A 13,653-nucleotide genomic window follows, 5' to 3' on the forward strand; every position below is an offset into this window, starting at 1 on the left:
CGGGCCATGTAGCGTACCAGTGGAAGTCAAGGAATCCAAATACATAAACAAGGGGTGAGTAGTGATCACATAAAGCAAAGCATTTAGAGGGCAGCCCTGCCTTACCGACTGTCCCAAAGGTCAAGATTCTGTAAGAGATCCACCCAACAAGCAACAAGCCTGTAGAAGTATTGTGTGCATACAAGAAAAGCAGGACTCGGGATAGCCTAGGCCCAACCCAAGTGTTGCACGGTATCCGCAATATAAACCCAAAGAACAGTATCAAACTGCCTTTTCAATGTCAACATGCATGACCAAGACATCCTGTCGAGTATATTTTGCATATTCCATACCAATGAAGACATTCGCGAGGTTATCAGTAATTTGTGTTACCATATACATGTGGTAGTGATGTGTGTGAACACACTAGGACCGCCGGGGTATTTTTTCCCTCTTTAGGAGGTTTTTTCCCCCGTGCATTGTATATACGCCCATCACTCTAGGGCTATCTATCTTTCCATTGCACACTAAGTAACACACTCTCAATTGTGTGCCTTAAGCTTCCTTCGTCTTCTCCAAGCTGTGTGTGTTTCTCTGCAACCCTAATTCCAACAATTGGTATCAGAGCAGGTCACGTGTTCCCGAGCTTAGTCGCCAGCTGCTCCAGCACACGCCTGCTCACTTTCTCCGATTTCAGTGAGCTTTGGCGAGCGTTCGCAGGTCGACAAATATTTTGGGATTCCTCGAAGAGCTCGGTCTGCTCAGAATTTTGATTTGGGTTCATTTCGGCCTCCGTTTCCACTACAGGCAGTACTGCACAGGCTATTTTGTCATTTTGTGCAGAATTTATGTCAGTGCCGTTTTCTGCATAACAGGTGCCTTATAGTCTTCTACGGTTTGTGCTATATAGAACAGGTTGTTCCCGCTCCGTTTCTCCTCTTTTCGGGCAGTTTTCATATCAGGTGCAGCATTTACCATGGCTGACAACAACAACACAGATGTGTTCAAGATGTTTGCTGCTGAGGACAGGTTGGATGGGGACAACTACCCTATGTGGGCTTCTATGATGCAACATGTTCTTGTGTCAAAAGGTGCCTGGAACATTGTGCAGGGCATTGATGTACGTCCTGGTTCTGAGGATGTAGGCGATGTTGAGGATGTTGCAGGTCTTGCTGCAAGGATTGCAGCTGTTAGAGTTGTTTTGCCTACGGCAGAACAAGCTCGTTGGGATGTTAAGGATGCGCATGCTCATGCATTGATTGCGTTGTCTGTGAAGCGCACCATTGTTCCTCACATCCGTTCAGCAAAATCTGCAAAACAGGCTTGGGATATTTTAGCAGGTCTATGCAAGCCGCAATGAGGCTAAAATTGCTTTGCTGCGTAAAGAGCTGGAGTCGAAGATTATGCATGAGGAAGATGATATGGACACTTTCCTTGCTAGTGTCAAGGATATCAATGAGCAGCTTATTTCTGCAGGTAAAGTCATTTCAGACAGTTCCCTTGTGCAGACTGTTCTTGATGCCTTACCAGATTCCTACCAGACTTTTGCTAGTACTTGGAGACTGATGACCCAAGGAAATCCAGAAGTTGTTAAGTTTGATGCATTATGCACATTGCTGTTGCAAGAGTCACTGTCCAAAAAAAACAAGACTAGACAACGTGCAGTTGAACAGGCTTTTATTGCTTCTCAAAGAAAGGGTGGTAACAGCAATGCAGCCACTTCTTATGGTTTTGCTGTGAGTGGCAAAAATTATGTTCCTAATGCTTCTGCTGGCAGTACTTCATCTGGCAATTCTGGTGATAAGGGCAAAAAGAAGATGCGTTGCCATTATTGTAAAGCCAATGATCACTTGATCAAGTCGTGTCCTAAGTTGAAGGCCAAAGAGGCTAAGAAGAAAGAGGGTGGTTCCACTGCAAATGGTGGTTCCACTACAAATGCAGCCATTGTTGAGTCTTCTGTGAAAGGAGACTGTAATGCTGATGTTGATGCAGAATGGGCGTTTAGCGCAGAGTGCACTTACAATCCTGCTGTCCATGATGCATGCTTGTCAGTTGCTGCAGATTCACATGTGTGGTATTTTGACAGTGGTGCTACAAAGCACATTACCTCACATCGTGAATTGTTTACATCTCTCGAGTCTGTCCCTCATGGGAATTCTGTCACTTGTGCCAACAACGCCTCTTATCCAGTTAAGGGAGTTGGAAAGATTGTGCTTACTGCTGCTAATGGCAGTTCTTTCACACTTGTTGATGCACTTTATGTACCTGGGATCAAGAAGAATCTCTTGTCTATATCCGCACTTGCTAGACTTGGACTTGTAGTCAAATTTGTGGATGACAGATGTACAGTTCATGATCTCAGTTTTGGTGATGAAATTGTTGCATCTGGGCTTTTGTGCCGTGGGCTGTATAAGCTCACTTTGTATGACAAGTGTGGACAAAATTTTGCAAATGCTGTTGCAGATTCAAGGGCTATTTCAGATGCAAAACTTTGGCATGCACGTTTTGGTCATCTGAATTTTGCCAGTTTGCTGCGTTTGCAGAAATCTGACATGGTTGCTTCTTTGCCACCTCTTGAAGCACTTGTCAAACATGTTTGTGAAGGCTGTATTTTGGGTAAGATGCAGTGTTCTAAGTTTCGAAAGGATGGTTCAGTTCGGGCCACATGCAGGTTGCAGCTTGTGCATAGTGATGTTTGTGGGCCCATGCAAACTCCGTCCTGGGGCAATTACCTGTACTTCGTGACTTTCATTGATGATTACTCCAGACATGCATGGGTATTTCCACTTAAAGCGAAGTCCGAAGTTTTTATGTGCTTCAAACAATTTCTTGCTATGGCTGAAAATGTCTCGAAATGTACTATGGGCACCCTCTGTTCCGATCGAGGGGGGGAGTATATGTCTCATGAATTTAATGCATTTCTGGCTAGTCGTGGGATAAAACACCAATGTACAGTGCCTTATACACCTCAGCAAAATGGTGTTGCTGAGAGGAAAAACAGGTCACTGACAGAAATGACACGATGTATGGTCAAAAGTCAAGCTTTGCCGCATTCTTTTGGCTTGAGGCCATCATGTGTGCCACTTATGTACTTAACAGGTGCCCTACGAAAGCTTTGCAGTCTATTACTCCATATGAAGCATGGCATGATAGAAAGCCTTCTATTGAGCACATGCGTGTTTTTGGCTGTTTGGCATATGCTTTGGTGCCACAAGTGCAGCGTAGAAAATTGGATGATAAGGCTGTCAAATGTATTTTTGTTGGTTATAGTGCTGAAAGCAAAGGTTACAGGTTGTATCATCCGCAAACAAAACGTATTCTGGTTTCACGGGATGTAGTGTTTGTGGAAGATTCTGTTCAGCCCTTGCTGTCATGTACTAGAGACAGTAATGTAAGCTCACAGGACATTTATGACACTTTGTTGCCTCTTTTCAGTGGTGGAAATACGAATGTAAGTTCCAATGAGGCAAATGTACAGCCTATGGGGGTTTCTGAAAATGTTTTAGATCAGCCTATTACTGATGCAGATGTACATGATGTACTTGATGTACTTGATGAGGAAAGGGCTGAAAATGAGCAGGCTAGAGGTATGCCAAAATGCCTGGTGCACACTTTGCGTGACAGTAAATTGGATGCACCTTTGTCTAGTCGTACTCGTTCAGGCTCTCGCCATGCATCTTATGCATCAGATTGTTATGCTTTGGCTGTGTCTAGTTTACATGATGTTGAGGAGCCTCTGTCTTTTGATGAAGCACAGAATTCAGAAAATTGGATGGCTGCCATGCAATCAGAATATGATGCACTTATAGAGAATGACACATGGACTTTATGTGATTTGCCTCCTGGCAAAAAGGCCATTGGTACGAAGTGGGTTTACAAGTTGAAACGCAAGCCGGATGGTGAGATTGATCGCCATAAGGCTCGACTTGTTGCAAAGGGTTATGCACAGCAAAAAGGCATAGACTATGAAGAAACTTTTGCTCCCACTTGTCGTATGACTACTGTGCGTTTTCTATGTGCATTGGCAGCTCATTTTGGTTGGGATGTACATCAATCAGACATTGTTACTGCTTTCTTGAATGGTGACATATTTGAGAAAGTTTATGTAACGCAGCCTAGCGGTTTTGTCATAAAAGGACAAGAGGACAAAGTGTGAAAATGTAACAAGGCTTTGTATGGGTTGAAGCAATCTCCTTGTGCTTGGTATGAGAAAGCTGACACTCATTTGGTCAAACAAGGCTTTCGTAACAGTCCAACAGAAAGCACATTGTATGTAAAGCGTGAGGGTGATGTATTTCTCATCGTGGTTCTTTATGTTGATGATTTGCTGATCATTGGACCAAATGAGAGACATATTGCTGAATTTAAGGCTGATTTGAATGCTACTTTCAAGATGAAAGATTTGGGGCTGTTGCATCATTACTTGGGTATACAGTTTAAGCAGTGTGATGGTGGTATTGCCTTGTGTCAGAAAAGTTACATAGAGACATTGCTATGTAAGTTTGGACTTGAGGATTGCAAACCTATTGCCACTCCCATGGAAACAGGTTTGAAGTTGAGTCTACATGATGCTGGCGATCCTGCTGATGTCACTCTTTACCAAACTGTTGTTGGCTGCCTCATTTATGTATGCAACACGAGGCCGGATATTCAGTTTGCAGTCTCACAGGTCAGCAGATTTATGCATAGCCCAGGTTCTAAGCATTGGCAGGCTGTCAAGAGGATTTTCCGCTACCTTAGTGGCACTTTACATCTTGGCTTGTTTTATCCCAAGGGGGGATTATTGCCGCCAGACTTACATGCTTTTTCGGACTCAGATTGGGCTGGTTGTTTTGACACGCGAGTGTCCACAAGTGGTTTTTGTTTCATGCTTGGCAGTTAATGTATATCATGGTTGAGCAAGAAGCAACCTACTGTGGCTACTTCGAGTTGTGAGGCTGAGTACAGGGCAGTCTTCACAGCTACGGTTGAGTGTATATGGCTCAGACACCTTATGGCTGATTTGGGTGTTGGACAGGACACTGCCAACACTATCTACACTGACAATCAGAGCGCATTGGCAGTTGCGAGGAACCCAATTTTTCATGCTCGCACAAAGCACATTGAGGTGCATTACCACTATGTCAGGGAGAGGCTCTCAGCAGGAGAGATCAGCTTGGCTTACGTGCCAACACAGGACAACCTTGCAGATCTTTTCACAAAGGCATTGTCTCGTGAGAAGCTTGAAGCTTTCCGCAAATCTTTGGGCTTACTCCCCTTTGTGAACTGATCCTTTCCTCAGGGCATGGCACTTCCCATTACTCATGTGCCAGCTCTCGTTCACCGCATCACTCCAGGGGGGATTTGTTACCATATACATGTGGTAGTGATGTGTGTGGACACACTAGGACCGCCGGGGCATTTTCTCCCTCTTTAGGAGGTTTTTTCCCCCGTGCATTGTATATACGCCCATCACTCTAGGGCTATCTATCTTTCCATTGCACACTAAGTAACACACTCTCAATTGTGTGCCTTAAGCTTCCTTCGTCTTCTCCAAGCTGTGTGTGTTTCTCTGCAACTCTAATTCCAACAATTTGACATCGTGGAATGAAGCCGTATTGAGATTAATGCGAGCCTTCATGCAGAAAGCACCTGAGTCGGTTAGCTAGCATTTTTGCCATTAATTTATATACCACATACATGAGTGTAATAGGCCACCAATGAGAGAATTCTTCACACAATGCATGCTTAGGTATCAGCTTGAGCAAACCTTCTTTCCAAGAGGAGGGTAGTCCCTGTTGTTCCCAAGTTGTATTCATCATGAACAATAGAGGCAACTTCAAATAATCCCAGAAAGACAAGAAAATTCCACGAGAGACCATCCCAACCACGAGCTCTCCATCGACCCAAATCAAGCAAGCTGGCATACAATTCAGACTCAGTGAAAACAGATTCCAAGTCTTGAGCTTGCCGCATCGAAAGAATGGGAGTAAATGCGATAGAAACATGCATGCATGGAAATGAGTGCGTGTATGCTCCTTCGCTGATTGAGTAGCTTAATAAATTAATTTTTTAATGTGTGTTCATTTTCTTGGGGATCCTTAATTTGACTTTCTTGAGTCTCTTGCTCCTATTGGGTTGCTCTTATTTATATTCGTTAGTGTCCTAGATTCCTCCTAGGAATCCGAATCTAGGAATCGCCCTTGCCAAGGTGAAGGGCCTTCAACCTCCAAAAGGAGGATTCGATCCTCGGCACATTAGAAGAACGCCTCACCTTGGCCACCCTACACCACATGAACTCACATGCCAATCTGATACATATGCACATTTTTTTCTTAAAGAAAAAATGATTTTGCCACCCTCCACTCCTTGCTTGCATGACGTATCAGATCGTCTCTCGACGACTCTACATCCATTCCACCCTTGCCTCTGTCCCCACCTCTTCCGCCCTGCTTGCACGACATCAATCCCACCCTTGCCTTTGTACCCACCTCTTCCACCTTTTGCAGCTTGCACGGCCTGCGCCCAGCATCAATGAGGATTCCCAGTAATAAAATATTCAAAAAGATTGGGTACCCCTACTTGTTGCACTTACAACATAAGGATTAGCGTGTTCTTCCATAGATGAAAGTGGGGAGGTTAGATGTGCACCATTGTGCTCCACCTTTGATGTTTCGCCTGAGCCAGCAGTGTATCGTGGTGATAAGTCTTAGAATCACTTCCATTTTCGTCCTTGTATTTGTAAGTGAACTTCGCCACACACGAGTAACTGCATACTAGGGTATGCTTTGATGCTTCATCCTCTCTAGGAATCTAGCAATTTTTAGGCAAGAGAAGCTGAAAGTAATTTCCTTGATCATCATCACTGTATATGCACAAATTCTTATCAAATGAAGCAACGCTAGGCAATTGGGCAATTTTAGATCACGGGCTTAAAGGATGCAATTCTAGCTTAGGAGGAGATTTGCTTGGACAAACCGATACCTTTACACCCCTCTTCCCAACTTGTTCTATAACTAGCTGAATTGATAGAATCCCTCTTATGATTCCAATGAATCCACTCTTTGGAAAATCTCCCTCTTCCCTATTCCTAATTTTTGGAATAGAAAGAAGACCTCTTGAACAAAGTTGGTGCACACAGTCTACCCAATTCTTTTTTGCAAGTGCGATGAGCATAGATAGGAAGAACTCCAAACCATAAGCACACACGTAAGACACTCACTCATATTGGGTCTATAAAGCCAAGATGAGCTCTTCCTTATTCATCATACACAAAGTGACATATCACAACGCAATGTCCTCACTTTTGATCATGGAGTGTAAGTTTAGAAGCACAAACACTCACACATTGAAAAGTAGCATAACATGCTTTGGTAGAGTGAGAGACCTACGTGATTTCATCATTTTCACCCGTGTTTTAAGAAATGCCAAACAAAGAAGTTTTCTTCTAGAAGCTCTTCCCATTTTGGAGGTAAGTCATACTCAAACTCATCATTGATCTCTCTCCACTCCAACATGTCATTTTCTTACCCATATTGTTGGTCGTGTCATGGTTTTTTCAAGGATACAGTGAAAGTGCATCGATGATACATGCATGTTTTTCGCTTTATAAATAAAATCATTCATTTGGTTTTAAAAAAGAAACTAAAAGCAATTTTTTCCTTATATAAAAAAGCAATAAGAACACATTGTGAACTTTTGGCTTTTAGTTTGAAAATGAAAATATTGATTATGAATTGTCTGATCAACTTACAAAATTATTAGCTCTATTCTTACTTAGAAATTTCAAGTATTATAAAAAATCATTATATTGAACATGGAAATTAGAAAAAAACAATTATTACCAAAAACTTGACAAACATTATGCTTTGCATACTTATAATGAAAATTGCAAACATAAAATAAATTACTAAAACAATTTTCCAATCAAAAGATCTTGCAAAAAAAAAAGAGTGTGTGTGTGTGTGTGTGTGAGTGTGTGTGTGTGTGTGTGTGTGTGTGTGTGTGAGAGAGAGAGAGAGAGAGAGAGAGAGAGAGAGAGAGAGAGATTGTGTGTGCATGTGTGAGTGTGTGTGCTTGAGCCAAGAACTTCAAGGGACGCAATTGAAAGCTCACGCAAATAAGTAGGAACCTTTTTGAATTACAACAATAAATGTGGTGCTAGGAAAATCCAAATGTTCGTTGTACGACAAATGTTGATTGAGTCTTTGACTATTGATCGCAAGGAAATTGGAAAAGCACCAGAGAAACAACTTTTTTGAAGAGCTAATTCCACATGTGTAAAATCAAAGGTACCATCTACCTTTGTAATTTTAGGATCTAGAAAGTCTTCATTGCAAGACCTAATATAAGTTTAAATTTTAATCTAAATTTAGAAGCATTGGTGATCTGAGAAAAGGAGCAACAATGTACTTATGAGAGATGGTTATGATACTAGTTTACAGGATAAGAAACAATACATGTTTCCTTTCTTTCATAATATAGATTTGTTTTAAAGTGTACACACCAACTAGCTTGTTGGAGAAGGCAACACGAGAAAGATATCACTTTTTGATGCTTGTGACATAGCTTTCATCATTGCATACATGCAATGTGTGCAAACTACTTGGGATTTGAAACTGGGAGGTATATGAGCTCAATCCTGACATGGAGGAACGTTTATATAGGGGGTCAAATAGAAGAACCCCTTCCCCCCCCGATGGTCGAAAATGTGATGCAAACAGCTATTTCAGGAAGTCCTTTTTTGGAACAGCTAGTCATGAGTGGAGATAAAGAGATTGTTTCTTGCAAGAAACGTGAAAACATTGCAACGAGTACCAAAGTTATCCCTATGCATGTTGCCATGCTTTTGTCTTAATCTCAAGCACTGACTCTAGCTTGATCATTCTATCTACTTGCCAAGAATCATTAATCAATGGTGTTTAAAAAATAATAAAAAAAACCTATCTTCTAAGAGCCCATTCCCATCAATGACCATTTTGAAGAAAAACGAAGATACTCCCTACATGTTAGGGAAAGGGGTGTAGCTAAGTGAAGATTAGAGTGTTTTACTTAATGGAGAGAGATAATTTTCACACAGAAGAGAGATAATAGAGAGAGAGAGAGAGAGAGAGAGAGAGAGAGAGAGCACACAATATACGTGGTTCACCTAATGTGGGTTATGTCTGAGGGAAAGCAGCCACCCAATGGCTTTTGTACTTCAAACTAGAAGTAGCTTACGAAGGGACTATACCTTTAATGAAACTCCCGCCTTGCTTCACTCTCACCACTTCACACACACCTTTGCTTCATCAACTTCACAATGTATTTTTTGTGTAGAAGAGGCCTCCTTTTATAGGCCAAAAGGGTTGTCTCTCATGAGAGACAACCGTGTGTAGCCGTCCTTGTGTAGACAAGTCCAAGTTGAACTCTTCCATATGCCCATATGTGGTTGTCCTTGTGAAGACAAGTCCACCTAGAAATCGTCCATTCGCACATATGTAGCCATAGACAGGTTCGCTTGAAACTCATCCACTAGCCATTGAATTCGGCCATTGGCGAAAGACTTCCAACCATCTGCCATTGTCCATTGACTATTGACCATCAGTCAACCGAACGGTCATTTTTTCGTCAGTTTTTTATCGCCATCTGGCCATAATATTTCAGTGAAAGGAATTATTCCAACGAACTTGGGAGTGAATTTTTGGTTTTTTGACGAATGATTTTTCTCATGCACGATGGCTTCTCTCATAATGGAGGCCTTACAAATGTGCGATTTTGAAATTAAAAATTACAAGGGTGAATCACGCTCCATACTTAACAATCTTCGACTTGGAGACTGATCTCCATGCCAAACTCGTGATTGCTTTCCATCCTGGCTTCTTATCCTTGAATGGAAATTGAAGATGAGCAAAAGCTCAACTTTTCCTTATTGACCACCTTTGTAAACATGTCTACAAGATTCTCACTTGTGTGCACCTTTCTTAGCTTTAGTTGTCCCTCTTCCAAAAGAGTATATATGAAGTGATATCTTGCCTCGATGTGCTTTGTCCTTGAGTAAAAGGATGAATTCTTTGCAAGATGAATGGTGCTTTGACTATCACTGTAGAAGACACAATCTTGCTTGTATCCAAGCTCCTCCAAGAATCTATGAAGCCATTGAATCTCTTTGCTTGCCTCCATGAGAGCTACATATTCTGCTTCCGCGGTAGAAAGTGAGACCGCTTTTTACAGCTTTGAAGCCCAACTTACTGTTGTACCTCCAATCGTAAAGACATAGCCAGTAATGCTCCTTTGAGTATCGTTGTCACCTGCCATAATTGCTTCAACATACCCTTGCAAGAAAATGTCAGTGTGCCTCCAAAATACAAAGCATTCGTTGGTGTTCCCTTTAGATACCTAAGTATCCACTTCACAGCTTGTTAGTGCTCTTTACTTGGATTGTCTTGCATCTACTATTTTGATGCTTGGTTTAGACCGTATAAGCTCTTCTTTAATCTGCAAACCATGTGCTTACCCTTTACTTCATACCCCTTTGATTGAAGCATGTAAATTTCCTTCTCCAAGTCACTGTGAGGGAACACCGTATTTAGATCCATTTGCTCAAGATTTAAGTCAGAGCAACCACAAGGCTTAAGACAAGCTTAATTGAGTTTATTTTTACAACATGAGAAAATATTTCATTAAAGTGAATACCTTTCTTTTGAGAAAACCCTTTTACCAAAACCTGGACTTGTACCTTTTCTTGTTATCTTGAGACTGAGACACCTTCTTCTTCTTGGACCAACAATCCTTCTTGACGTGGCCCTTCTTGCCGCAGTTCCACAACATTTGAGAACTGACTTTGTTTATGACTTGCTCCACCTTGAGCGATCATGACCCTTTTGATTTTTGAATCTCTTGTTTCCATTTAAAGTGTAGCACTTGATGATTCACTTGTGGTTCTCCTTCGCATTTTCTTGCTTAGAAGAACACCCACAACATCATCAAACTTAAGAGTGTTTGTGCCAAAGACAAAGTTACTTACAGTCATCACAAGGCTGTCCCAACTATCCGATAAAGATGATAGTATAAGGAGATCTCGCATTTCGTCATAAAAGTTGGTCTTCATCGATCGAAGTTGACTTATGTTGGTGTTAAAGTCATTTAGCTGTTTTGCAACTGAACCACTCTCTACCATTTTTTAGATTGATGAACAAGTGCTTCATGAAAAATACTTTATTGGATGCTGATTGTTTCTCCTAAAGGTGGTCAAGTGACTTCATCAAGTCCTTTGCAGTCTTCATCTCTGTAACTTTAAAGGCCATTGTTGAAGTTAAGCATAGCCGGATAGTTCCTAATGCTTTCGGTCAATGATAATCTATGCTTTATCTGCCATCATTGTGAGCTTCTTTGCAAGACAGCCTAATGACAAATAGAGATCCTTTTGGTAGAGGTAGTCTTCAATGTGCATCTTCCAGTATTGGTAGTTTTTGTCATTGAACTTCTCGACCTTGAGCTTACCTTTCTCCGTCATTACTCCCACACAATTCAAGGAATACTTTACTTGAAATACTTTAGCTACGAGCAAACCTTGTTCTGATACTTACGAAAAGAGATGTAGCTAAGTAGAGATTAGAGTGTTTTACTTGATGGAGAGAGATAATTTTCACACACAAGAAAGATAATAGAGTAGGTAGAGAGAGAGAGAGAGAGAGAGAGAGAGAGAGAGAGAGAGAGAGAGAGAGAGAGAGAGCACGATATACATGGGTTCACCCAATGTGGGCTGCGTCCACGCGAAAGCAGCCACTCAATGGATTTTATACTTCAAACTAGAAGTAGGTTACAAAGGGACTATACCCTTAATGAAACTCGCGCCTTGCTTCACTCTCACCACCTCACACACACCTTGCTTTATCAACTTCACAATGTATTTTGTGTAGAGAAGAGGCCTCCTTTTAGGCCAAAAGGGTTGCCCTCTCTCATGAGAGGCAACTGTGTGTAACTACCCTTGTGTAGACATGTCCAAGCTGAACTCTTCCATGCACCTATGTGTGGCCGCACTTGAGAAGACAAGTCCACCTAGAAATTGGCCATTCACCCATGTGTAGCCATAGACAAGTCTGCTTGAAACTTGTCCACCGGCCATTGAATTTATTCATCGACCGAAGACTTCCAACCACCGGCCACTGGCCATTGACTACCGGCCACCGACCGACCAACCAACCAACCATTTTTTGATCACTTTTCGACTGCCATCTGACCATAATATTCCACTGAAAGGAAATATTTCGAAAAACCTGGACGTGAATTTTTTGTTTTTTGACGAGTGATTTTTCTCACGCATGATGGCTTCTCCTCATAATAGGGACCTAACAAATGTGCGATTTTGAAACTAAAAATTACAAGGAGTAAATCAGGCTCCATACTTAACACTACGTAATAATGAAAAACAAGCCTTGCCATTAGAAAGGGAATGGGGTATAGGAGGGCCTCTTTATTTGGCAGTTTAAGGAAATATTTAAAACTTAATCAAGCTTTGACCAAGGGCTAGAATGGTGGGGTAAATAGCGTAGACATGCCTTTATAAAAACCCTTTTGCTTATTTTCTTGGAGAATATATGCAGATTTTACTAGATCTGGTTGGAGTTACTCTCCCCCCAAAAGCACCTTTTCAATTTTCAAATATTAAAAGTTTCCCTCTCTTGTCCCCTCTTTGTCTTCTCTCTCTTCTTATTTCTCTCCCTCTAAAAGTTTCCCAAGCTCTCTTTCTCTCCCCTCAGCTGCCCAAAAGTGAAGATCTGCAATCTTTATCCCCACTCTCTCTCTAAAATGCCATGGCATCTCTCTCTCCTCCTCTTCTCATGCTAGGGCATCTTTTTGTAATGTAGCCTATCACACATCATTCTACCTTTGTAACATCTCCTTCTAGATTTGCAACCTCTTCCTTCATAGCTACAACATCTCCTTCTAAACCTGCAACCTCTTCCTCCATAGCTACAACATCTCCTTGTAAACATGCAACCTCTTTCTCCATAGCTACAACATCTCCTTCTAGATCAGCAACCTCTTTCTCCATCGCTACAACATTTCCTTCCAAATCTACAACCTCTTTCTCCATAGCTTCAGTAGCTTCTTTTCCAGATCTGCAACCTCTTTCTCCATAGATCCAATAGCTTCTATTCTAGATCTGCAACCTCTTTCTCCATAGCTCCAACATCTCATTCTAGATCTGCAACTTCTATCTCCATAGCTCCAACTTCTAGGTTCCCAGTCCACTTTCGCTCTCTTCCCAAGCTTGCATCTCTCTTTCGAGTTCCATAACCTCTTTCTTGATGTGCAACATCAACTTTCCTACTCTAGCTCCCTATCTCCTTTCAAAATCCTTTTCACATTTGTTGCAATATCTCTTTACTGTGTGTATATGTGTGTGTGAACTCTGCACCATGCAAGTAATTTCTAGCAAGAGTGTACTTGCTCATAGCTACCCGGTAAAGGATTACAATGCAGTAGAGATCTACTATACATGGTGCCAATGTAGCAGAATGCAAGGGGTGTATGTAAGGCTTATGAAGGGTCACAAGTTTTCAATGTTGGAAAAGGATCCTAAGGTAAGTGTCAGTTCCTGCAAAGCATGTGTGGTTAGTGTATTTTTTCCATGAACAACTTATTAGAGCTCTTAATTGGAAGAATTCTTTATTAATCATCTCTTGTTTTAGCAGATTCTCCTATATTCGA

The 13,653-nt window shown here is 41.6% G+C and overlaps 1 protein-coding gene across 1 annotated transcript; it reads right to left on the minus strand.

The window, feature by feature from the left end:
* Positions 1-12,817: 12,817 nt before the first annotated feature.
* Positions 12,818-13,159, minus strand: LOC147440015 (uncharacterized). The gene has a single exon (XM_086484446.1). The coding sequence runs from the start codon at positions 13,034-13,036 to the stop codon at positions 12,818-12,820; it is 219 nt and encodes a 72-aa protein (XP_086340572.1). The 5' UTR covers positions 13,037-13,159.
* Between the last annotated feature and the right edge of the window lie 494 nt (positions 13,160-13,653).

This window comes from Adiantum capillus-veneris, chromosome 16 (assembly GCF_014529385.1).
Source record: "Adiantum capillus-veneris isolate H3 chromosome 16, ASM1452938v2, whole genome shotgun sequence".
NCBI lineage: Eukaryota > Viridiplantae > Streptophyta > Polypodiopsida > Polypodiales > Pteridaceae > Adiantum > Adiantum capillus-veneris.

Excerpts from the sequence above, each read along its gene's own strand:
- LOC147440015 (XM_086484446.1), bottom strand. The coding sequence starts at position 13,036 with ATGGAGAAAGAGGTTGTAGATTTGGAAGGAAATGTTGTAGCGATGGAG.